The sequence below is a fragment of the Salmo salar genome, chromosome 15 (assembly GCF_965601325.2).
Source record: "Salmo salar chromosome 15, fSalSal1, whole genome shotgun sequence".
In the NCBI taxonomy this organism is placed as follows: domain Eukaryota; kingdom Metazoa; phylum Chordata; class Actinopteri; order Salmoniformes; family Salmonidae; genus Salmo; species Salmo salar.
Window position 1 is genome coordinate 90,773,043 of NC_138305.1, and position 26,299 is coordinate 90,799,341.

The window sequence follows — 26,299 nt, forward strand, 5'->3', positions numbered from 1 at the left end:
AAATAAATGTGCCGATATAACAGGTTTAACTTCACTCTACGCCCCCAGTATAGGGGTAAGGGCCTGGAGATAATTGAACCAATCACAATAAGCTGGGCAAATCCAACGGAGTAGATACAATGTAACAAATGAAACATCAAATAAATTGGACAACTTGCTTCAAAAGATGCAAAAGATGCCTCAACGTTTGACTTGCCATATTAGGGGTAGGATCTTGAAGTATTAATCCTAAAGGCAAAGAAAACATCCTACAGTTTGATTAATATGCCATCAGCCCAAAAATGACTTACACTGACAGTGGTGTTGCTTTATTCTCCATCACACAATAAGTTCACAGGTCAACAAAATTAACTTACTTTACATACACAGAAATTGATGAGGACCATGTGGGCATCTTAGGTTCTATCGACAAATAAAATGAATGCACTAATTCATTTTGTCCACACACAGACATATGATGATCAGTTACATTTCCAAAACACCTACCTGTACAAACACATTTGTGAAAGAGTGAGAACAGGGGAGGGGGGTGGGGAGGTTTAAGGACAAAGAAAATGTACAAACTACAACAAGTACCAAAGAGCCTATTATTAGTTTCCCGAAAAGCTAAACAAAGGTCCATAATCATATAGAAAATTAACTACACATCTCATCACTACAACAGTGTTCAACATATTTAAAAAGGTGATTTAGTCTAAACATTAAATGACTGGAGCAAGAGGAAAACCAAGGCACTGTTTCCAACATTGGAACCCCCAATTAGCATGATGTACTGACCTTCACTAAACACAGCACGGAAACCCACCTGGACCAAGTTCATTTGAGCCTGTTTTTTTTCTTATATTTATTTTTTAATTCTAAAACAAACTGTCAAATCACTAAGGCTACTAGATATAAAGGTGGATGTGCCCCACGGTGGACCCTACACTGTAGGAGGCTGGCAGTGTGGTCCAGTAGGGACACTGTATTAGAAGACCCACGACCACTACAACCCTGCTGCCAGGAGACGAGAGGGAAATTAAATAGTTAGAATCCATAGAAATATAATTAAAACAGAGGTCTGTTCTCGTAATTTTATTTCTATGGGACCGTCCTTACCCAGGTCCTGGAAAACAGCAGTCTGCAGGGCCTTCAGTCTCAGAGCTATCTGCATAGTTTGAAAAGAAGCATGCCCGTCAAATATCTCCCATCTTTTTGTTAGCTAGTTCATTCAACTGTGATATAAACCTGAGGTGCTGAGGCTACAGATGAATCATTTCCATCAGTGATATTGATCTCCTGACTGAAGGGCATGGTTGGTAGGCCGAAGCCAAACAGTCAGGTACGACACAGGACAAAGAGAAGGATTTAACAGTTACCGCCGGTAGAAGATGCAGAGCTATAGAAATAAATCAACCTCAAAACACGAGGGACAGGACTCTTCAGTGTGCATTTAGTATTTCAATTATGGTTAGTAAGGCTGCTGTGTTTTAAAATGCCCATGAAACCAAAATGGCACACCTATTCCCAACCTATTGCACTAGTTTCAACCAAATCGCCATTAGCCCAGGTCAAAAGTAGTGCACAATATACAGTAGGGAATAGGGTGAAATTTCAGATGCAGCCATGGTGGTCAGGCTATGCAGCAGTTGTCCAGGGGGGGATGCTGTCTGACACTAGAAGAACGTTGCACGTTGCCAGACAGACTACGGCATGTTGCCAGGCTAAACGTCTTCACTAGTGTCAAAAAACTTGCAGCAGCATCAAAATGGAAAATATTTGCATAAATATACATCAACAGCAGGAGAACACAGCAGGACAGGGTTTTCAGTTCGAAAGAAAGGGTAAATAATACTGTGAAGGTCAGAAAAACAGTCCTTTACTTCATAACATTATAAATAAAATCAGAGTGTGTTTTCTTCTTTAACTCTCCTTTCCTGGTTGCATGCAGGTAGGCATCTTGGGTCCATACAGAGGGTAGGAAGATGGAAAGGAGAAACGGAAAGGGCAGCCAGTCCACTGGGTCTGATGAGTAGAGTAGAAAGGTCGGAGTTGACTCAGGAGGTCTGGGATAAAGAGGATGTGTTTGGAGGAATGACGACTTCAGGAGGAAGGGAAGGCGTTTCTTTCAGGAGGTGGACATGGAGAACACGGTTCTTATGGAGGACTGGGGGGTTGGGGTGATCGTGACGACTGACTGGTTTTACCGCTGCAGACACAAGGGGAGACAGAGACATAAAAAGGAAATTTAGTAATAAACCGAAGGACCAAAACAAACTGAAAAAGGATACTGTCACTGATCCACACAGCACAACAATTGGTTAAGACAACAGGTAAAAAAAAGAGAGTAAGTATTAACAAGAGGTTATGGGACTATGTGGTGCCATCAGTAGACAATCGATGTATTTTGCTTGTCTACTTTCTCTAACTTGGGAAACATTCTTGAGCACTTATGCTGATAAAACTCCAAAGTGTCATTGGTTGTGTGAGCGTGATCCTCTGGGCTGTGAACTACAAGCCCTGGCTGGTTGTGGGTGAGGAGGATCACTGGTGACCCTATAACTAGGCCTACTCAAACGACTCTGTGATTCTGAGCCTGGGGCCCGTCTGGTCCTACTGGACTGACTTGGGAGAGAGAGGGGAGTTGCTGTAAGGCACCTTGGGGTTGGAGAAGAATTGGAAGATCTTGTGGACACCACCTCTGAAGAACTTGATTTGTAAACAACGTTTTGTTGTTTTCTATGAACAGAAACCTCCAAGGTTGGCTTCAACACTGGCTTAACAGTGCCCTGTGGGTCTAATATGTTGACAGAAGGGATAAAGAGAGACCTGGAAGAGGCCAGATTCTCTATCGATCTGGAATAGGAAGACTTTACTCTGGAGGGAGAGGACGAGGAGCACAAAGTGCGATTGGTGAAAAAGGTGTCTTCATGATTAGGGCCTGAAGCCCATCTGGCACCCCTTACAAGAGCCCTCCCAAAGACTGCGCTATCCAGGGAGCTGGAAGATCCTATACAGGAGTCAGACTGGGCGTCATCCTGTTCCTCCCAAAGACGCAGCCCTGCTTGGAACACATCAGTGACACTACGACTTCTAATGAACGTGGCATCCCTGGGGAGCTTGGCTGCTCTGCGTGGTCGGGGAGTGGTACGGGTAGAGGAGGAAGGGGTATGTATAGGAGGAAGAGGGTCAGGATGGAAGGAGGTAGTGGTGGAGGAAGACCGGGTTCTTACAGGGCTGGTGTGGAGGCTGCGGGTAAGGGCTCGGAAGTGGTGGCTGGCGGTGCTGGACACACTGTTGGTGAGGACTGGGCTGGAGCGGGGGCTGTTCCTGCTCCGTACGGGGCTGTTGCGCCGGGGGCTCCGGCCCGTTTTGGTGCCCAGCTCCTTGGCCCTTGCGCGGCGAGGGCTGTTGCCGAGGCCGTGGGGGGACAGAGGGGCCTCCAGGTCCTCCAGGCGCTGGGTCAGGGCCAGCTTCTGCTGGATGGCCATGCGGAGCAGGGAGTTCAGGGTCTTCTTCTCATCCTCAGCCGCTGCTAGCTGCCTCTGCATCTCATCCAGCTGGGTGACATACTGGTCACACCTGGAGACACATGCATGTTAGAGCAACACAATCACACACATTTAGTAGACATGTTAGACAGATAAAAGTTACAAACTGTACACACATAGAAAACATGATCTGAATAATGTACTGCTCATCATCAACAGCTATGACAAACACACAGAGGAAGATGACACAGCCATTTATAAGAGAAGACAGACAGTAAAGATCCCATGGGTCAAACCCAAGAGAAGAGAGAAACCCAAGAATATACAAAGAAAGCATTTAATTTCTGAATTTGTTGAATAATAGTTTGAGTTTCTGAGTGTGAGGCACTCTATATTACCACATGATGGCACCATTACAAAACATTACCCAAATCAAATTTCAGTCAGGGCCTCTGGCCGTAGCAGCAGACTGTAGGCTTCTGCCGCACCCTGCATTAGAGGGCCTGTCATACACCAGGCTTAACCAAATGGCAGCTCATTTAATGCCTAGTGAAGAGACAGAGCTTAATGTCTTTCCAGGAAAAAAAGCATATTCAGAGAAAACACTCCTTTCCTTGAAAGCCCTTCTGAGCTTGGAGTACTGAACAATCGCTAAATTAACATCCCTCTAAAACTAACACACAGATACATTAAAAATAACACATCCACATATGGAATCACTACAGTAACAGTAGCTACAGTATTCAATACCGTACAGAACTGTGCAAGCAACGACAACAGACACTATCACAAATAACAAATGCCTTTGTCCCGCCACACACTAGTTTAGGACACACATGCCAACACTGAAAAACATCTGCCTGCCAACAAACAGAGTATCACACGTGAGGCAGGCTCTGCATAGGTTAACTCTGTCTCAGTCCATTCTTGGTTGCTAGCAGCTATCCCTACAGAGACTGTTGGAGGTGGGGTAGAGGGGGAGAAGGGGCCGTTGCGTGGAGAGTCTCCCTGACCCGACGGACAGGTCGGTCCAGGCTGAGGCTCCAAACAGAGCAGTAGCACGTGAGTGCTAACCTGCACGTGAGAGGGATTGTGGCGGACTGCAGGGGGGTAATCTGATTAGATGACACTGTAGTGACGGTAGCTCTAGCATGCGTCCCAAATAGCACACTTCCCTATTTAATGCACTATTTTTGACCAGGGTCCCTAGGGCTCTGCTCAAAAGTAGAGCACTATTTAGGGAACGGGTTCCATTTGGGTCGCATCCAAGCTCTAGTCTACCATGTCATGGAATGTCTGACTGTCTCATCTAAACATGAGCCACAGGAGCACAAACATGACGATTAGCTGCTTAAAGATGGAGAACAATTAGTTCCACTGGAGTGTCTACTGTCCACTGCTAGGTGTAGATCTGTTCACAGCAGCAGAGGGAGGCTAGTCTGTGGATGTGTAGCCGGGTAGAAAATAGGCCTGGAACGCTAATCTCAGAGTAGGCCTAACACAGGAATTTGGACATCATGAAATATGTATATTTTTGATTGCAGCACATCACCAATTGACGCACACAACTGAAATCCTTTTTGTGTTTGTTTTCCTCAGAGACTTGAAATACAGTTTATCCACTTGTGATGCTGATTTCTGGTTTTAAATTGTCAAACAAATAGAGGTTACTGTACTCCTCCAATTCAGGCCTCTAGATTGCTGCTATTCTTGGTGATTGGGAATATGAAAAGGACAGTATATAAATGACTGTACCGGCTGGCGAACATCACCCTCAGTGAGGAGAAGGTGGCAGCGTCCTCCTTCAGGGCCTTAAGCTCGTTCCTCAGCTTCACCATGGTCTCAGACACCATGCTCTTCTCTGTCTCGTACTTGGTCTTCAGGTTGCTCAGAGCCAACTCTGCTGTCTGGAATAGAAACATTAGTATTCATTGTTACAGCTGGGGAAAATACATTAAGTACATAACAGACGGCAAAGTTGACCTCTCATCTGGTAGTGCAATGTAAAAAAAAAAACATTTTTAGCAATGAAAATATCAACCCTTTATTTAAATAGAAACAAGAAATACAGCATCGACCCTGTCTAAGCAAATTACCAACAATTAACTGGCAAATATCTTAATTCTAAAGTGAAAGCGTATGCCCTGTTTACTGTAAATCGCTCAGGAGTGTCTGGTAAATGACTAAAATGTAAATAAAGGCCATATTTACATAACTGTGCGAGAAGGGAACAAAGGTTAACCACACGTTTTATGATAGTAATTTATTAAAATATCATAGTTCTGTCAATCTTTGTGGCAGTGGAATAGAAGAGAGCCAGACATCTGAATTCAGAGGCTAACCCGTGACAGAGAGGCTCGCCTAATCGAGCAGAGATTAGCCTTAGAGTTTGTGTGTGTGTGTGAGACAGAGCGAGAAAGAGGAGAGGAGAGAGAGAGACCGTGAAGGGGTTGACAGAAGAAGGTCAGCCAGGGCTGGAGGCGTACAGAGTAGAGGGGGAGGAAGGAGCAGTGTACTGGAAGATCTCTGGGGAAGACGTCATCATACTCCATCTCTGACTCAGTCTACACTCAGACCGTCCAATCATGTCTCACCTACCCCTTCCCCCCTATTTTTAGGGAATATCATTTGTTTTTCATTGAAAAATATATATAGATCACAAAAAAAGATGAGACAATTGAACAAGGAACATCCCCTTCAGGCAGACTGATGGTTGTAGCAGTCAGAAGACAGACCTTACTGGTGTTGCTATGGGTCAGATACCCAAGGCTTAATTGACAAGCCAAGAAAACAGAACAGGATCCAAAAAATAGAGAGAAAGACCAGAGGAAAAGTCTGATTGAATGTTCAGTTGTTATCGAGTCAGGACATTATCAAGTGACTTTGGTCTGAGGATTACAGGTCATGGACACGTCAGGCTGAGAGTCAGTCAGCCCCAGACCCTCAATGGAAAAATAGATTCAACTTATTTTCAAGACAAAAATAGAACTACACCTGATTGATGCCCATTTGGTAAGAGCAATTATGATAGTGACGTCTGCACATCTTGTTACACAGTACGTGACCCATCTGAGTCTGATGGTTGTGTGAGTGTGTGTGTGTGTGTGTGTGTGTGTGTGTGTGTGTGTGTGTGTGTGTGTGTGTGCGCGTGTTCAACTTGACGTGTCCATTGCATGACCTTGTTTGTTGTTGTGTGTTACCTGTTTGTTGGCTTTGAGGACAGTCCTGAGAGTGGCGATCTGTTCTCTCTTGGTGCTGAGGAGAGACTTGAGCTTCAGCACCTCCTCCATGAGGGCCTCACTTTCCAGCTCCCCTCCACAGCTGATCCCTCCCGAATAGGGCAGCGTGCCACGGTGGCGACAAAGGTCCACCGCCACCTGAGGGAAACAGGCATGACGAGTGCTTATTGCCCTAGTGATGTTATTCAGCATACTTTCAGTTTCACTGACATGATGGACCACTCAGGAAACACCGGTGTCTGAATAGGTCTTTCAACCGAACTAAAGCAATGTAAAGATTATCCAAAATATCTCTCATACGTAGTATTAGTAGTCTAGTACACTACAGTTCCCAGATATCTACTTCCCAAATAATACCAAGCATCAGACATTGTGCTTAACAGCTTTCTGAAAGAAGCCAAATAATGCATTCTGTACCATGGGACCAGAATTCAGCACGGCATACTATGACAACCTCTTCAGGATCCAACCCTTTTTTTTTCCCAATTTTCACCTAAAATTACATACCCAAATCTAACTGCCTGTAACTCAGAACCTGAAGCAAGGATATGCAAATCCTTGATACCATTTGAAAGGAAACACTTTGTGGAAATGTGAAATGAATGTAGAAGACTAACACATTAGATCTGGTAAAATATAACAAAGAAAAATAAAAAAACGTGTGTTTATTAATACATTCAAGTTCAGAAGTTCATAACTGTACACTCTCCTCAAAAAATAGCATGGTATTCTTTTACTGTAATAGCTACTGTAAATTGGACAGTGCAGTTAGATTAACAAGAATTTAAGCTTTCTGCCCATATCAGATATGTCTATGTACTGGGAAGTTGTTTTTTGTTACTTACAACCTCATGCTAATCACATTAGCCTACGTTAGATCAACAGTCCCGCGGGGGGAGGAACACCGATCCCATAGAGGTTTTAATTAATGAACCCACCATTAAATATGTATGTTTAGTGGAAGACAATATGGCGGTGGCACTCGTACCTGGAGGTGTTTGATTTGGCAGCGGATGACAGCCACCAGGTTACGTACGTTGGAGGGGTCCCTGAAGTCCAGCGTGGGGGAGCCAGGGCAGACTGGGGCAGGGGAGGAGCAGCGTGTCGAGGGGGAGTTGTCACGGGAGTCCTGGGGAGTACCAGGCCTACTGTCTCCATCCCCTCCGTGCACTGCTTTCGCAAACAACTCGTTGGAGCGGCGCTTGTTACGTCCGTGATGGGGGTGCAGGTGGTTGGACCTCCCTCCACTCCCTCCTGACTGGCCCCTGGCCCCGTCGCGATAGTAGTCCAGGGTGACGCGTTTGGGCGTGAGGTTGTTGCACACACAGATGTGGTGGTAGAGGTTGGCCAACTCCTCAGAGAAGGCCAGCAGCTCCTCCTGTGCCACGCTGAGATGACCCTCAGAATCAGTAGCCACTTTCCTCGTCGCTCCAATCTCCTTCTCCAGCTCGCTGATGCGCTCCTGGTCCTGCCGGCTGGACTTGATGCACTGGCGGATCTTCTCAGCCAGCTCATGGGCCTCTCCCCTCCACCGCTCCTTCTCCTGCCGGCAGCGCTGCTCCAGGGCCGAGTAACGTTTCCCTGCCTGGGACAGCTCCTCACGCAGTTTCAGCAGCTCCTCGCCGGCCGCCTTCATCCGGGCCTCCAGCACCTCCGTGCTCTTTACGTCCAGCTCATAGTCGTAGTCATCCGCACCGTTCTCCAGGGTCCTGCTGCTGCCGTCCCCCCGGTCGCCTGCTGCCTTTCCCTGGGGCAGGATGTGTTTCTGCAGCTGCACGGCCTCCAGCTGCTGGGTCAGGGAGCCCACCTTGTCCTCCTGCTCACTAAAGGCCTGCTGGGACAGCTCCAACTGCCTCTGGAGGTCCTGGACAGTGTTGGCCAGACCAGTCTTATCCCTCTCAGCCTAGAGAAAGAGACACAGAGGAACAGAAAAAAGGACTGAAAACCATTTCTTAATTTTTATTTGGCTTCATACTGCTAAATATACACTACCGATCAAAACCTTTAGAACACCTACTCATTCAAGGTTTTTTTTTTCTTCCTATTTTCTACATTGTATAATAATAGTGAAAACATCAAAACTATTAAATAACATATGGAATCATGTAGTAAGCAAAAAAAAGTGTTCAACAAATCAAAATATATTTGATATTCTTTAAATAGCCACCCTTTGCCTTGATGACAGCTTTGCATATTCTTGGCATTCTCTCAACCAGCTTCACCTGGAATGCTTTTCCAACAGTCTTGAAGGAGTTCCCACATATGCTGAGCACTTGTTGGCTGGATGAGAGACTCATCCCAAACCATCTCAAATTGGTTGAGGTCGGGGGATTGCGGAGGCCAGGTCATCTAATGCAGCACTCCATCACTCTCCTTCTTGGTAAAATAGCCCTTACACAGCCTGGAGGTGTGTTGGGGCATTGTCCTGTTGAAAAACAAAGTATAGTCCTACTAAGCCCAAACCAGTTGGGAAGGCTGCAGACTGCTGTGGTAGCCATGCTGGTTAAGTGTGCCTTGAATTCTAAATATATCAGACTGTCACCAGCAAAGCACCCCCACATCATCTCCTCCATGCTTTACGGTGGGAAATACACATGCAGAGATCACCCGTTCACCCACACCGCGTTTCACAAAGACAAGGGGGTTGGAACCAAAAATGTCCAATTTGGACTCCGACCAAAGGACAAATTTCCACCGGTCTAATGTCCATTGCTCATGTTTCTTGGCCCAAGCAAGTCTCTACTTATTATTGGTGTCCGTTAGAAGTGGTTTCTTTGCAGCAATTCCACCATGAAGGACTGATCCACATGGTCTCCTCTGAACAGCTGATGTGTCTCTTACTTGAACTCTGTGAAGCATTTATTTGGGCTGCAATTTCTGAGGCTGGTAACTCTAATAAACTTATCCTCTGCTGCAGAGGTAAGTTTGGGTCCTCATGAGAGCCAGTTTCATCATAGCACTTGATGGTTTTTGTGACTGCATTTGAAGAAACTTTCAAAGTTCTTGAAATTTTCCAGATTGACTGACCTTCATGTCTTAAAGTAATGATGGACTGTCGTATCTCTTTGCGTATTTGAGCTGTTCTTGACATAATATGGACTTCGTCTTTTAACAAATAGGGCTATCTTCTGTATACCACCCCTACCACCTTGTCACAACACAACTGATTGGCTCAAACACCAAGGAAAGAAATTCCACAAATTAACTTAAGAATGCACACCTGTTTATTGAAATGCATTCCAGGTGACTACCTCATGAAGCTGTTTGAGAGAATGCCAAGAGTGTGCAAAGCTGTCAAGGCAAAGTGTGACTATTTGAAGAATCAAAAATATAAAATATATTTTGATTTGTTTAACACTTTTTTGGTTACGACATGATTCCTTCCAAATGTTATTTCATAGTTTTGATGTCTTCACTACTATTCTACAATGTAGAAAACAGTAAAAATAAAGAAAAACCTTGAATGAGTAGGTGTTCTAAAACATTAGATTGGTAGTGTATAACAGAAGGAATTACATATTTTCCAGCTATTTAAAAGTGCCACTTTGTTCCAAAACCATTGCTTAAAACAGGTATTTGCTTCATAGATTGCTAAATGTATAGTAAAAGCAAAACATGGCATTTTTAATTGAGTTTCCTGACAGATGATTTACTGAACCAAGAATTCAGGCGACTGCACTGAACAACACATTCAGCACTAGACAAGTGATGTCAGTTATATATTTCAGCAGGTTGATATTTCTTCTCACTGAGACAAGAGGAGATGTTCTCTCAGATGGTTAACATACATTTCACCCTGGAGTGCCTTTTCATCTAACTGTATTTATTATTCATGTAGTGGAGCAGCACTGGCTCAACCCACTCAAGTACTCTTATAACACCTGCTGGGCCTGTGTTGAGCAACAGCAATACCAACCCCCAGCTAAGTGCATTATACATTTACACAGTGCTGGACTTGAGCAGGAACTCACTGGAACGTACCGGCACCTCACATTTTCTAGTGCTCGAGTCCCTGCACCTCTTACAGAATATTAGCTCAAATGCATTGTGCATAAAATAAACAATACCGGCACTCAAAATGAATGCAAGCACCTATTTCAGTACAAGTCAAGCACGGCATTTATTTACATAATGGAAATAGTAGACCAACGGCAACAAGAGTTCCGAGCAGAGCTATAGGAATGTGTAGGAAAGACTGAGCAGAGCTATAGGAATGTGTAGCAAAGACTGAGCAGAGCTATAGGAATGTGTAGGAAAGACTGAGCAGAGCTATAGGAATGTGTAGGAAAGTGCCAATTTAATGTGCAATACGGTTTTTGTTGAGCCATTTGAACCTTTACTGTGAGTAGTCACGAGAGAGACTCATTGAGTGATCCAATTCTATTTGTAGCAGGATGTGGTCTATAGCCGGAAACAGCAAACATAGCAGGCCTGCCTCTCAGTCATGCAAAGCTAACCTGCCTGAAACCCTCATAATCTCATAGAAAGTACAAGCCCAAAAGACAAGTAGCATAATTAGAGCAGAGCTAAGTCTAGGCATTGACACGTGGTCTACAGGCTGTGTCTGTTTCAATGTGGTTGCATTTAAACAATTCCTCACGGAAAGAAAATGTAAACAGTTGATTCCTTGAAGTGAATTAGTATACATTACATACAGAATGTATGGCTGAACATAATCTTTATAATTCCCTTCTCCCGGCTGCCAATCATCGTGCGCCGAAGCACCTCTCACTCACAAGGCTCTCTAAAATATCTACATTCTTATTAGCCAATGCCCGTAACGTGATCGGGTCCTTCTCACAGGCATCACAGCTCCGAAGCAGGCTACAAGTGAAGACAGAAAACGGGACAGAACTGCAAACATCCCTCGTATTGAAAACCCTAGGTGCAAATTGAAGATGTTAGAAAAACTGTCCACATGTAAACTTCCGACTTTAAATAAATAATAAATAATATATATATATATATATATATATATATATATATATATATATATATATATATATATATATATATATATATATATATATATATATATACACACACACACAGCATCGCTCTGGACAGGCTGTAGCCAATACACATTGACATTCACCTACACATACGCTAATTATTTATGTACATTAACATACACGTACAATATTTTTTTCTTAACAGAATAGCTAGTGTTTGTCCGTTTTCAAATAAATGTAATTGGCTATTTTGGTTAATGGTCTTGGTGCCCTAGGAGATGACCTCTGTGTCCTAAAAGATTTTTTTACCCTTATTTCACCAGGTAAGATGACTGAGAACACATTCATATCTACAGCAACGACCTGGGGGATATTTACAGGGCAGAGGCAGGTATGAAAGAACCAATTGGAAGCTTGGGATAATTAGATGGCCATGATGGTATAAGGGGCCAGATTGGGAATTTATCCAGGGGACCAGGGTTAACACCAGTAATCTTACAATAAGTGCCATGGGATCTTTAGTGACCACAAAGAGTCAGGACACTCGTTTAACGTCCCACATGAAAGATTGGGCACCTCTTGAAGCCCAAATGGCACTGCCACTAAAATCACGAAATTCTAGGCCTGCATATAGTAATTTAATGGAATCTCTGTTGATATGAGCCCGTTGTGTACCTGCATGAGCTGCTGTTTGAGCTTCTGGCTGTCTGAGAGGTGCAGCTCACTGAGAAGATCAGACACCAGGCCAGGGGCAGGCCTCAGGAACACATCACTGTTCCTGGGGGTGGAGAAGCGCTGGACGTGCCCGTTTGCCTTAGGGTTAGGATTAGTAGGAGCGCAACCAGACCCTGGGCCATTGTTGTAACCGCTGTCCTGGTCGTGCTCCTGGTCCTCAGAGCTCCTCTGGCCCCCTCCGCTGTCACCACTGTCATCCAGCTGCTCCAGGTGCAGCTCCAGGTTGCCCACAGAGTCAAAGGGGTTGAGGGCCAGGGCCGAGAGCTCCCTCCTCAGGCTGTTCTTCTGCTCCCTCTCCTCTTTCAGGGCCTCCAGGGCCTCGTCCAGTTGACGCTCGGCGATCTCCCTCAGCCGCGCCGCCTCCTCCAGCTGTGCCCGGAGAACCTCGTCCTGCTCCTCCTTGTGGGTGAGCTCCAGCTTCATTGCCTCAAACTCCACCTGCAGATGACAAGAGAGGGGGCATGTAAGGACAGAGACTCAGAGAGAGTAGGCCTGAGTATGTTAACACTGTGGGAGTAGTGTTTTGAATGTTCCAGACACATTTTCCTTAAGGGACAATAAAAGTGAATCTTATCTTGTCATGTATGTTGGGTGGTACTGGACTAGGAATGTGTAACTGTAAAATGCACAGATTATCACTACTCTTGACCATAGAACACCGACAGGAATGTTCTAAAATCGGTTACTTATGGCTGGCAGTTGGTAAAATATTTTAAAACCTTTTGAATAATTGATCTGCACTACTTGGCCAACTCATGAGTAAACTGACAAACGAGTTAGCAGAGTTTACGTCACATTTACAGTAGGCCTACGCGTGACCAGGATGAGAATCTTATCTCTCCTGAGTGTTCATTGACAAGTCCCACTGGAGCGATGCCATTGTCTCGCATCAACTGAGATGACTCCCCAACAATGAGTGTGTCAAGACAGATTGGCAGGGGAAAACACAGTCAATGTACTGTCAGCCAAACCCAGAACATAGACAAGGCTAGCCCTTATTCATGAACCACTGGGAAAGAATCCTCAGACACCCTCAGATACTAAACCCAGCAGAAGATGGAGACTCAAATGGACAGGAACAATAGAAACCAACCAACCACAGAATGATCTGGAACCGCCTATTGTCCATTAAGAAATAAACACATTCCTACTGTTTGGTATGACATTGCACATTTTTCAGCGGTTACACAAGGTTCTGAGTAAATCTGGGTATGCATTCCATGACCCTTTTGGGAAGAGTAGGAGTATTCTGGCCCAAGTCCCAAACTGGCTGTTGATGGGAGACCAGGGTTGTGTTCAGTAGGGCACACTGCGGTTAAACTTCATTCAGTAGAATACTACAATCATATTGGACAAGTTCAGCTATATCCACCCTGTTTCAAAAAATGTTCTTCATACTGAACATGGCTCTGTTGTGTTACCCGAGTGTTGATTACATAGAAATAGAATGGGCTTGGAAGCTGTGACTGTTAAACTCATGGGTACGCTCGTAATAGTCTGAGTCGATACTCACGTAATAAGGAATTCCCCTCGACCACAAACATTCTTTCCCGTTGACCCCCCCAGTGTAAAAGAACCAACTTCGTTGTTCATTTTTGGTTATACAAAAATAACAAAACATGCCAAAAAGCTGCTGTGTTGTTCCATGCACATGTAACCAGGTCAAAAAACCCACGTAGGGAACTGGAGCCTGCGAGAAGAGCCCTGTGGCTTCAGGCAATTCGGCATGGGAGAGCAGGGACTACATGTAGCTGTATAGTCTGTTTGTGATGTTGGTCTTGGCAAACAATGTTCAGGTCGGTAGCTCGCTAGCACTCACGTAGCTGCTAACACCATCATGAAAAGGGGCATAAGGGAAGCCCTTCAATATTATGTTTTTCGAAGTAGTGAGCATGCCCAGGAGCAAGCAATGTTAAAAAGTAATTTTTAGACATGTTGCACTTTTCTTAAATTTCGTTTCGAAATTGACTAAAACAAGCAGACCAGAAAATTGTGAGCCAATGGGATAACCTAGGTAACCACAGTTTGTTTTCCCCACAGGCGGGCAGGGCCGCAACGTTCTATCTAATACTGACTGGGATTATGGCTGCCTGGTATTGTGATGGAATCATTTCCAGGGTATTTTGGAATGTTCTATAAACTGATGCTGGGTTGCCATGCTAATAAAGTAGAATGTTCATTCAAATGATGCTAACTGATGTGACTCATGTAATGGAATGTCTTTTTTGTAATGTCAGTTGAGTTGACTCAACAAATCACAGCACAGATTGAAGGGTACACTTCCTGCTTTTACTTCCTGGCATTGGTACACTCAAAATGGCTGCCAGTCTACCAGTTACGTCATCATTATCCCATTCCCACCTACTTTTTTTACGTTACTATGGGCACAGCCAAACAACGGAAGTGATGGATTCGACTTCAGCTTTACTTCCGTACTGCAGCACGATGGTGGCAAACTTGCCAGAGTAAATTATTTTAAAGAGTCAATTTATAGAGTATAAAAGTCAAGTAAACAAGTGTATAAGTGCAATTTTATATTTATTTCATTCAAGTTCACTAACGTTAGCTAGACTTAGTAGTTGGCTAGTTCTGTTGTGATAATGTTAGTTGTGTTGGGCCATCCACCAAGCCAATAACTACAACAATAACTATAATAATAAACTACAGGCTAAATAACTTTAAAACGTTAGTGAGCATCCACACTAGAGTAAAGTTTATCATTCTACAGTCCTACACCAGTCAATCAACTGATCAACGCATCCTACAGCAATCTGCCTATTGTGGTAACAAGACCATTCATGAGGTCTAAAGCAGATACTGGTTCAGACCATTCAGGGCTTTCATGGTGTTTTCATTGTCATAGTGACAACTGCAAATAATACTTCAATGTATCTGACAGATCTGGCTAATTAATCTATATGGGCCAAATGATGATGATCCACACTAATACGGTTTTAAGTACCTCAATGGATCATAAAGGAAATCACACTACAAACTATCACCCTCAAGCAGATCACGAAGATCATGGATACAATAGAACTAGTGGCTATATGGAGTCTGAAAAACCCTGACCTAGGGAGATATACATGGAGACTTAATCAAGCTAGCCGTCTTGATTACTTCCTAGTCTCGTTCTTGCTAGCGTCAAAAGTAAATTAAAAAAAAAGACATTCAAAAAAAGTATTAATAGGAGACCAAATGCAATCGGAACACCATCTAATTGGCTTCCATATAACTCTTACAGAATTTCCACATGGAAGGGGATATTGGAAATTTAATCAAAGCCTATTGGATGACAATTTGTTCTCAACTTAGACAAAATAATTCAGAATTAACTTTTTTTGCACAATATAGGTACAGCAGATCCCCTTATTGTATGGGACACTTAAAAATGTACTTTTAGAGGCCATTCAATACAATACTCATTTAAACAAAATCAGTTTAGGTCAAAAGAGATTAGACTAATAAAGGAAATGGAGAAAGTAACAGTGCATGTAGATGGTAATGGAAACTGTACTAGAGGCACTAAATAGGTTAGAGGAAAAACAAAGAAATGGAGGTACTTATTCAAGAACAATTAAGTGTAATGTATGACAAAAATAAAGGAAATTGGACGGAAAATTGTGAAAAACGCACAACCTTTTTTTTCTTTCTTAAAAAAAAAAATCTTCAACATAGAAATGCTACCAAAAATAATTTACAGAAACTCGTTAAATGGAGTCATTCATGAGTCACCAAATTATATTTTGAAAGAGGAAGCAAAATATTTTCTGCATGTTTTTTTTTTCTTTTGTCTCCATTTCCACTGAATGATGTTAACTAAGGATTTCTTTCATAATAATAAAATGTAAAATGAACAAATTTACAGAAAGACCTGTGTGAAGACCAACTTACAGAAGACGAACTTTGAAAATATTTTATTGCCTTAGTCTGGAAAAACAACAGGGCTTGATGGTATACAAATATCAGACCTTTTTTGATGTACTCAAAGATCCATTATTAGCATGTTTTAATTACTCCTATACAAATGGTAGACTTCCAGGTACTCAACAAGGTCTGATTTCATTACTACTAAAACAGGACCCAGGTGGTAAGTATAAAGATCCAGTCTATTTAAAAAACTGAAGGCCTCTAACACGTCAATAATGTGATGTGAAAATCTTGGCGAAATGCATAGCGCACAGAATAAAAAAGGTTTTACCAGATATTGTTCATCCTGATCAGACAGGTTTTATACATGGATGATATATTGGAGATAATTTACTTGAAAACAATTGAACATTATGAAATATCAAAAGATACCAGGCCTGGTCTTCATAGCAGATTTTGAAAAGGCGTTTGATAAAGTATGACTAGAATTTATATATAAATGCCTGGATTACTTTAATTTCGGTGAATCTTTTACACAATGGGTTAAAGTTAAATACAGCGACCCCAGAAGTAAAATAGTAAATAATGGTTACTTCTCAGAAAGTATTGAGCTTTTAAGAGCAGTAAAACAAGGATGTCCATTGTCTCCATATCTACTTATTATGGCCATTGAAATGCTAGCTATTAAAATTAGATCCAACAAGAACATGAAGGGGTTAGAAATCCAGGGGATAAAATGTTTTTCTTTTAAAGTGTCAATGTATGCCGATGACTCAAGTTTCTTAAGTGCGCAATCTGGATCCCTGCAGTCTCATTAAAGATCTTTTTTTTTTTAAATTTTACACCCGTTTTTTCTCCCCAATTTCGTGGTTTCCAATTGGTAGTAGTTACAGTCTTATCTCATCGCTGCAACTCCCGTACGGACTCAGGAGAGGCGAAGGTCGAGAGCCATGCATCCTCCGAAACACAACCCAACTGCTTCTTGACACAACCCACATCCAACCCGGAAGCCAGCCGCACCAATGTGGCGGAGGAAACACCGTACACCTGGCGACCTGGTCAGCGTGCACTGCGCCCGGCCTGCCACAGGAGTCGCTAGTGCACAATGAGACAAGGATATCCCTGCCGGCCAAACCCTCCCTAACCCGGACGACGCTGAACCAATTGTGCGTCGCCCCATGGACCTCCCAGTCGCGGCCGACTGCGACAGATCATTAAAGATCTTGATCACTTTTCTAGACTATCTGGACTAAAACCATATTACGTAATGGATTGTAAAAAAATTAATTGTGTACACTACCTTGCAGTTTACCAATAAAATGGGCGGATGGTGAAGTAGACATACTTGGTATTCATCTCAAAAACATAAATTAACTTACCACAATCAATTTCAATAGAAAGTTAGCAAAAATAGAAAGAATTCTGCAACCATGGAGAGGTAAATATTTCACATTGATGAACTCTTTGGTCCTATCAGTTTACTTATTTACTAAATGGCACTGCCTACTCCAGACTCATTTAAGTCATATGAGCAATAAATATTTATTTTAATTTGGAATGCTAAGCCAGACAAAATTAAACGTGCCTATTTATATAATGAATATGAGTTTGGGGGGCTAAAATGATTAAATATTAAAGCTTTAAACCTCTCACTAAAAGCTTCACTCATATATATATATATATAAAAGTTATACTTAAACCCAAAATGGTTCCCATTAGATTATTAAGAAAGGCTCATCCTTTTAAAATTGCCATTTTGCCTTAATACAGATAACTTCTAATTTCCAACTAATTGAAAATGACATTTTGGTTAAAGTATCGGCCTTTCTTAATTACAATTTCAGTTTTGTCCTCCAGAAAAAAAAAAGAAAAATATTACAACAAATGTTATGGTTAAACTCAAATATAATGATTCATAAAAAAAAAGCATTATTTATGGTAAAACATTTTTTTCAAATACCAGTTTCATTTGATGACAAAAATGTTGACAGCTGCACCATACAGGTTGCAAAAATATATATTTTCGATGATATTTTATGAACTGGTACAAAAAAACATCACTTGATTTAAATTCTTACATAAAATTATTGCTATATACATAAATATATATGGGGCATGCGAATAGAGAGAGAATCAATAGATCATTTATTCTGGTATTACCCCTATGTAGCTTGTTTCTGGTCGAAGGTTCAGGAATGGTTGGGCGATTTGGAAAGCCATAGTCAGTCAATAAATAATATAACACTTGTAGGAAATGTTTATCTTTAGCTCACAATCTGTGGATACTATACGATTAGAAAGGTTAAAAAAAATTACGTAAAACATCACAGTGCAATAGAAAAACATATGGCACATGGAAACCAAATGAGCGTCGTCTATTTTTTTACATTTTACCTTTATTTAACTAGGCAGGTCAGTTAAGAACGAAAATTATTATTTTCAATGACGGCCTAGGAACAGTGGGTTAACGACAGATTTGTACCTTGTCAGCTCGGGGACTCAATCTTGCAACCTTTTGGTTACTAGTCCAACGCTCTAACCACTAGGCTACGCTGCCGCTCCAAATGGTGATGGTGGGAAACCTATCTACCTATCTATCTATGGTGATAGGTGGCATGGGTTGAGTGTGGCTTGGGATTAAAGAGCTTATGTTTGGTAATGTATTATTGTTATGTGACTGCTTTATATAAAAGTACAATGTATGTAAAATGTGAATGCAAAATATATGTATATGCAGCAAGAAAAAAAGAAATGTATATAAAAATATAAATAAATATTTATATATTTGTGCAAAGCTGTCATCAAGGCAAAGGGTGGCTATTTGAAGAAACTCAAATATAAAATACATTTTGATTTGTTTAACACTTTTTTGGTTACTACATGATTCCATGTGTTATTTAATAGTTTTGATGTCTTCACTGTTCTACAATGTAAAACATAGTAAAAATAAAGAAAAAGCCTTGAATGAGTAGGTGTTCTAAAACTTTTGACCGGTAGTGTATATTACACACACTTCAACATACAGTGCATTCAGAAGGTTTTCAGACTTACTCTAAAAATGATTAAATACATTTTCCCCCTCAATCTACACACAATGCCCCATAATGACAAAGATAAAACAGGTTTAGACATTTTTGAAAATGTATTAAAAAAAACAGAAATACCTTATTTGCATAAGTTTTCAGACCCTTAGCTATAAGACTAGAAATGGAGCTCCGGTGCATCCTGTTTCCATTGATCATCCTTGAGATGTTTCTACAACTTGATTGGAGTCCACCTGTGGTAGATTCAATTGACTGGACATGATTTGGAAAGGCACACACCTGTCTATATAAGATCCAACAGTTGACAGTGGATGTCAGAGCAAAAACCAAGCTATGAGGTCGAAGGAATTGTCCGTAGAGCTCCAAAACAGGATTTTGTTAAAGCACAGGTCTGGGGATGGGTACAAAAAATGTTCTGCAGCATTGAAGGTCCCTAAGAACACAGTGGCCTCCATCATTCTTCAATGGAAGAAGTTTGGAACCACCAAGACTCTTCCTAGAGCTGGCCGCCCAGCCAAACTGAGCAATCAGGGGAGAAGGGCCTTGGTCAGGGAGGTGACCAAGAACCAATGGTCACTTTGACAGAGCTCCAGAGTTCCTTTGTGAAGATGGAAGAATCTTCCAGAAGGACAACCATCTCTGCAGCACTCCACCACTCAGGCCTTTATGGTAGAGTGGCCAGACAGAAGCCACTCCTCAGTAAAAGGCACATGACTGCCCACTTGGAGTTTGCAAAAAGGCACCTAAAGGACTCTGACCAATCCCCAGAAACAAGATTCTCTGGTCTGATGAAACCAAGATTGAACTCTTCGGCCTGAATGCCAAGCGCCACGTCTGGAGGAAACCTGGCAACATCCCACAGCATGCTGGTGGAAGCATCATGCTGTGGGGATGTTTTTCAGCAAAAAGGAATGGGAGTCAGGATCAAGGGAAAGATGAACAGCGCAAAGTACAGAGAGATCCTTGATGAAAACCTGCTCCAGAGCTCTCAGGACCTCAGACTGGGGCGAAGATTCACCTTCCAACAGGACAATGACCCTAAGCACACAGTCAAGACAACGCAGGAGTGGCTTCGGGACAAATCTCTGAATGTCCTTGAATGGCCCAGCCAGAGTCCGGACTTGAACCCAATCTAACATCTCTGGAGAGACCTGAAAATAGCTGTGCAGCAACACTCCCCATCCAACTTAACAGATATTGAGAGGATCTGCAGAGAGGAATGGGAGAAACTTCCCAAATACAGGTGTGCCAAGCTTTTAAACATACCCAAGAAGACTCCCTGGCTGTAATCGCTCCCAAAGGTGCTTCAACAAAGTACTGAGTGAAGGGTCTGAATACTTATGTAAATGTGATATTTCAGTTTTATATTTAATACATTTGCAAAAATGTCTAAAAACGTGTTTTTGCTTTGTCATTATGGGATATTGTGTGTAGATTGATGATACATTTAAAACAAATCTATTTAAGAATAAGGCTGTAAAGTAACAAAATGTGGAAAAAGTCAAGGGGTGTGAATACTTTCCGAATGCACTGTACATACAGGCCTAATGAAAAATATAGTAACTCGTATTTAAACATAGCAATTCAGCAACAAACGCAGTTTACCCTGCGCATCTTTTACAGCATGTCATTCCCACGGGGGACCAGTACCGGGGGGGGGGGGGGAAATGTATGAAATGTATGCATTCACTACTGTAAGTCGCTCTGGATAAGAGCGTCTGCTAAATGACTAAAATGTAAATGTCATTGCCTCGATGCTCAACTGGTTAGCAAGTGATTCATTTTCCAATGGTTGTCAATTCCTTTAGGTCTTCTTTTTAAGCAATTAGCAAGAGCAAGCCTGCTTCTTTCCCCGAATAGGCCATTAAGCCAAGCATAAAAAAGTATCAAAAAAAATATCCTAGAGCTTTTCCTGGGATTTAATGACAAGAGGAATGGCCTATTACGGAGAGGCTTGCGTAGCCTACAGCCTGTTGCGCATGGGAACAGCTGGAAGAGAGAGGCTACTGATGTGTAGCCAAAGTAAATATTAGGCCAGTCATTAGCTAAATATTAGGGATATAAGCTAAATACTTCCATATCAAAGTGTAAGAAATAAGTTAACAGATTATGAAATGGCAGATCTGTAGTGCGTTCCGCCAGGCTGCGGTCCATGGGCACACAAAGCTCCACTATTATTTAGGCCTTGGCCTACATTTTTCTACAAGGAAATTACTATACCTGGGCTATAACACAGCACAATGAGGAATTTATTATTGTTATCAAGTGAATACACAATTACTGTAAACTGAAGTGATTTAGGCTGATTTGAATAACCACCGAAATAACTGCATATTTGTATCAGTTTGGGTCTATTCTCGACAGATGATCCAGAAAGGTACATTAGCAGGCCACTCATATGGTGTAGGCCGATTTCGTCAGGATGTAGCACGGCGGTAAGACAGGAAAATATGGGCTCCTCTTTTAATGCTGTAGCCTATTTTACATTTAGCAAGCAAGAGCAAGCGCGCATCTCTCCTCCAATACACTATTAGTAGGCTAAAGGAAATAAGTGTCCAACAAGCTTTTGTAATCTGTCTTTTCCTGGGACTCCACAAGATTAAAAGGGAATAGTTGTGGCAGCGGAGAGGCCAGGTGCGTAATTGTGCAACAGAACAAAGACAGGCTCGAGATCTAGCCTATAGCGTAAGTAGAAGCATATGCATATTAGACTGTAATTCATAAGCTCAATGTTATGCTTAATAACGCAGTGAATGTTACTCAGATAACAAAATCATAGGTAGCCTTCAGTATGTGGGCTCCTGAGGCTGCGCTGAGTGCACGCCCTCACAGTTCCCGGGTACGCAGCTCGAAAAGCTACCCTATCATTTCAGTTTTTTTAGGGACAAGAAATATATCCTCCTAGGCTACAAATGTAATGAAGAATGTTATTGTTTTCAAGTGAGTACAAAACGCTGGTCTACGCCGTCAACTGCAGTGAATAGCGTGTCATTTGAATAACCTCTCAAAAGCCTGGCGTTTTGAATGCATATTCATTTTGAAATAACTTGCCTGCCTGCGATTGGGCACCCATTTGGACCAGTTATGTTTTTTTTCTCTACAGTTTAGGCTACAAGGTCCAGGCACATTAACAGGACAGTAATATGGTATTTTTTTGTCATGATGTATCAGCTAACAGAAATGCTAATGCAAGAATTTCTAGTGAGGCACATATGAATTATGATAATGCGGAAGCGCGAAGGAAATTATATCTATAGTTCCCACGTTTGGCTTTAGTCTTTTAAAAGAGTTTTAAAAATTAGGTGGATACACAGAGCGTACATATCATTAGGAACACCTCTTTCCATAACATAGACTGACCACGTGAATCCAGGTGAAAACTATGAACCCTCACCTGTAAAATCCACTTCAAAAACTGTAGATGAAGGGGAGGAGACAGGTTAAAGAACAATTTATTTTGCCTCGAGACAATTGGGACATGGATTGTGTATGTGTGCTATTCAGAGTGTGAATGGTCAAGACAAAAGATTTAAGTGCCTTTAAACGGGGTATGGTAGTTGTCGCCAGGGGCACCAGTTTGTCAAGAACTGCAACGCTGCTGTGTTTTTCATGCTCAACAGTTTCCCGTGTATCAATAAGGTTCCACCACCCAAAGGACATCCAGCCAACTTGACAACTGTGGGAAGCATTGGAGTCAAACTGGGCCAGCATCCCTGTGGAACGCTTTCGACACCTTGTAGACTTGTAGAGTCTATGCCCCAAAGAATTAAGGCTGTTCTGAGGGCAAAAGGGGTGCAACTCAATATTAGGAAGGTGTTCCTAATGTTTTGTACACTCAAGTGCCTATCATTACCCATTATGCCATCTTTCTGATTGCATTCTGTATTTATATTTTGATATGTGTATTTTCTGTAATTCAGGGCTCATCTGTAAAAAGAGACCTTTGTCTCAGTGTGACTCCCTGATAAAATAAAGGTGAAATAAAATGAAATTGACTTGAATGGAGACACCCTTTCTATTCATTCTATTTCTATGGTTGATTATCAGTGAGGTGAGAAGGGAGAAACTGACCTGGTTCTCCTTGAGTACAGACACCTGTTTCTGCAGACAGGTGTTCTCCTCCTCCAGCTCACTGTTGTCCTGGAGCTGCCGGAGCTCCCGCACCTTATACTCCTTCATCTCATTCCTCATGTGGCCCTTCTCCGCCTCCCAACACTCACACTCCTGTGAACACAAACACGCTCTCAGTGGAACTACACATTAACGTTATGGAAGCACTGCACATTGCTCCTTACTAAACATTACCACAAAAGAGACTAGTAGGAATTAAGGGCGTAAAGTATTTCCTTATTTGACTAATACTAGGAATACCTACATTTGAGTTGAATGGAGAGATTAACAAATGACATTAAATAGAGTTTTATCTTTCCATACGCAAGAAAATATTGGTGTGTAAAGCATTCAGTATCTCAGTGAATGGATAGGCCGTATATTTATACCTTCTTTAGCTGGGAGGAGAGGCCAGCCAGACGGTCGATCTCTGCGTGAGCGTTGCCCAGAGTGATACGCGCCTGCCGTAACTCGGCCTGAAGCTCAGCCATGCTGGTTGCCATGGCAGCCTCCTTGCTGGCAGTCTCCTGCAGCAGGCACTCCTCCCGGGTCTCCCCATCTGCTGCTGCACGCTTGTGGTGGGTCACAGAGTCTGACAGAGCCTAGTACACACAGACGGAGACAAAGCAAAGAGATAGGCATTTATTTCAGTGTCTATTTCGGTGTCATGTAGACTCTGCCAGAGCCTACAGACACAGACAGACAAAAGCAAAAAAGGGCTCCATTTATTTGTATGGAGAGTTGGTTGGGTGACCACCATATGGTGGTCTGTATGGCACAAGGTCTATCACTGGGGTGAAAACTACAACACAGTGCCAAGTGGCACATCTACTGAAAACACAGCACTTTTTACTTACACCCAAAACAAAGATGTATATCTGTGCCAGTGGAAATAGGACTCCACAGACCAGCTGTCGAAATCTGAGCAGTCTTGAGTACATCCCATGCATAACTTAGGCCTACATTTCCTCAGTTGAGAATGTGGTACTACAAACCAGTTTAATCTATGGGACAAGCCAAAGAGGAATATATTTTTCCAAATGACGTCACCAGTGTGTCTAGAAAATCAGTCAATGAAATAAACTGTCACTACGGGATATGGACCACACACAGAACCACTGGCCATGACTATGTGTGAGGGTTGGATGGATTGGAGATGGTAGGAAAAAGATTGTAGAATCCCATGAGAAGCTGTCTCTAATCATGTCTGTTGAGCAGCCATGCACAAAGACAACGCCCCATATCACTAGCCAGGGAAGGATTACTGCGACTGCCTGGTGCTGCTACTGCCCTAGCTCAAACCAGTCTGGTATGATAGATATCGAACTAATTCGAATTTATGTTTTAGTGCGATGTTTCAAATGCTTGTATCTCCTTCGCTCCTTCTGTGCTGAGTAAACTGTGCACCTTCCCACTCGCACACAGATACCAAGCCCCTCCCCCTGCCACTCAACAACAAAGACAAAAGATCACTTCTTCCTCTCTGACAACAAGCAGTTTCAACTCGCTATTTGCACTTGATGTTGTTTGGTCCATCAGAAATCAGTCAATTTCCCTTCTAACGAAGCACTTTACATGTCTCAACTTCCAAAATTTAGAACAGAGCAGACCCTACTAAAATGGGAGTATCAAAGAACATGATTGTGGAACATTTATTTTCTGTTTCTTTCGCGCGCTAGCAGCATTTTAGCCACATACTGTTGGGTGCTAGCGGTCTAGTCCGTGTTCTATAAATGTGCAAGGAGCATAACATGCATTTATATAAGGAATTGACTTGACAACTTGTTCTCATTCTGAGAAATGCTAATCTTCTTATCCAGGTAGGCCACTTGACTTCAAAATCTAAACAAAGTGAACAGGCTGTTGTTCAAACAGGTTGCAGATGGACAGGATGGTGTATTCATAACAATTAAACCACAGATAGAACAATGAGACAGATATTTCACCCGGACGTATCAATGTGAAGCATCCATATGGCGTTTACACTCACTACCATCCAGAAGGCAAGGTCAGTACAGGTGCATCAAAGCTGGGACCGAGAGACTGAAAAACAGCTTCTATCTCAAGGCCATCAGACTGTTAAATAGCCATCACTAGCCGGCCTCCACCCAGTACCCTGCTCTAAACTTAGTCTCTGTCACTAGCCTGCTACCACCCGGTTACTCAACCCTGCACCTTAGAGGCTGCTGCCCTATCTACATAGACATGGAATCTCTGGCCACTTTAATAATGGAACACTAGTCACTTCAATAATGTTTACATACTGCTTTACTCATCTCTTATGTATATATTGTATTCTATTCTACTGTATTTTAGTCAACACCACTCCGACATTGCTCGTTCAAATATTTAATATTTACTTTAGATCTGTGTATTGCTGTGAATTGTTAGATATTACTGCAAAATGTGTGTGTGTGACCAATACAATTTAATTCGATTTATATAAACTAACAATCCCTTAACATGGGTAATCTCTTAACAAGGACATGCCGAGCACAGACATGTAAACCCTTTCACCTAACTTCCTTCTATTCTCGCTGGCCTCTACCCCACTAATATCATTTGGTCGTTACGCTAGGCGAAATATCTGTTGAATCATTCAACATCAAAACGTATTACAGGGGTGGTAAATAGGCCTATATCTCATGATTAGTCAGGGCTTGACATTAAGGCTTGTCCAGGGCAAGTACATATAAAATATATATATATTCTTTTTTTAAATCAGACAACCAGAAAATAGTTTTCAGTAAAAGAAAATATACCAATATCAAACAATTACTCTGATCAGAATTGGATGAAGAAAACATTTTAGACAGAGCTAGTCTTAACAAGGCAGTGCAAAATAACCGGTCAGAAATGTTTTATTTTCTTTCTCCAAT

At 42.2% G+C, this 26,299-nt stretch overlaps 1 protein-coding gene across 3 annotated transcripts in view; it reads right to left on the reverse strand.

Moving 5' to 3' along the window:
• Positions 1–292: 292 nt before the first annotated feature.
• The window catches only part of LOC106572386 (protein bicaudal D homolog 2), a 36,290-nt gene continuing 10,283 nt past the window's right edge, over positions 293–26,299 (reverse strand). For 2 of the 3 annotated variants that reach the window (XM_014146474.3, XM_014146475.3), the window contains 8 exons: positions 23,810–24,022; positions 23,382–23,534; positions 12,337–12,834; positions 7,698–8,612; positions 6,671–6,847; positions 5,226–5,377; positions 3,213–3,561; positions 293–2,188 (listed from right to left, as the gene is read on the reverse strand). In XM_014146474.3, coding sequence (XP_014001949.1) covers positions 2,183–2,188; positions 3,213–3,561; positions 5,226–5,377; positions 6,671–6,847; positions 7,698–8,612; positions 12,337–12,834; positions 23,382–23,534; positions 23,810–24,022 — 2,463 coding nt within the window. In that variant the 3' untranslated portion in view covers positions 293–2,182. The remainder of the gene's footprint in view (positions 2,189–3,212; positions 3,562–5,225; positions 5,378–6,670; positions 6,848–7,697; positions 8,613–12,336; positions 12,835–23,381; positions 23,535–23,809; positions 24,023–26,299) is intronic. The other variant, XM_014146478.3, reaches the window with a different exon arrangement.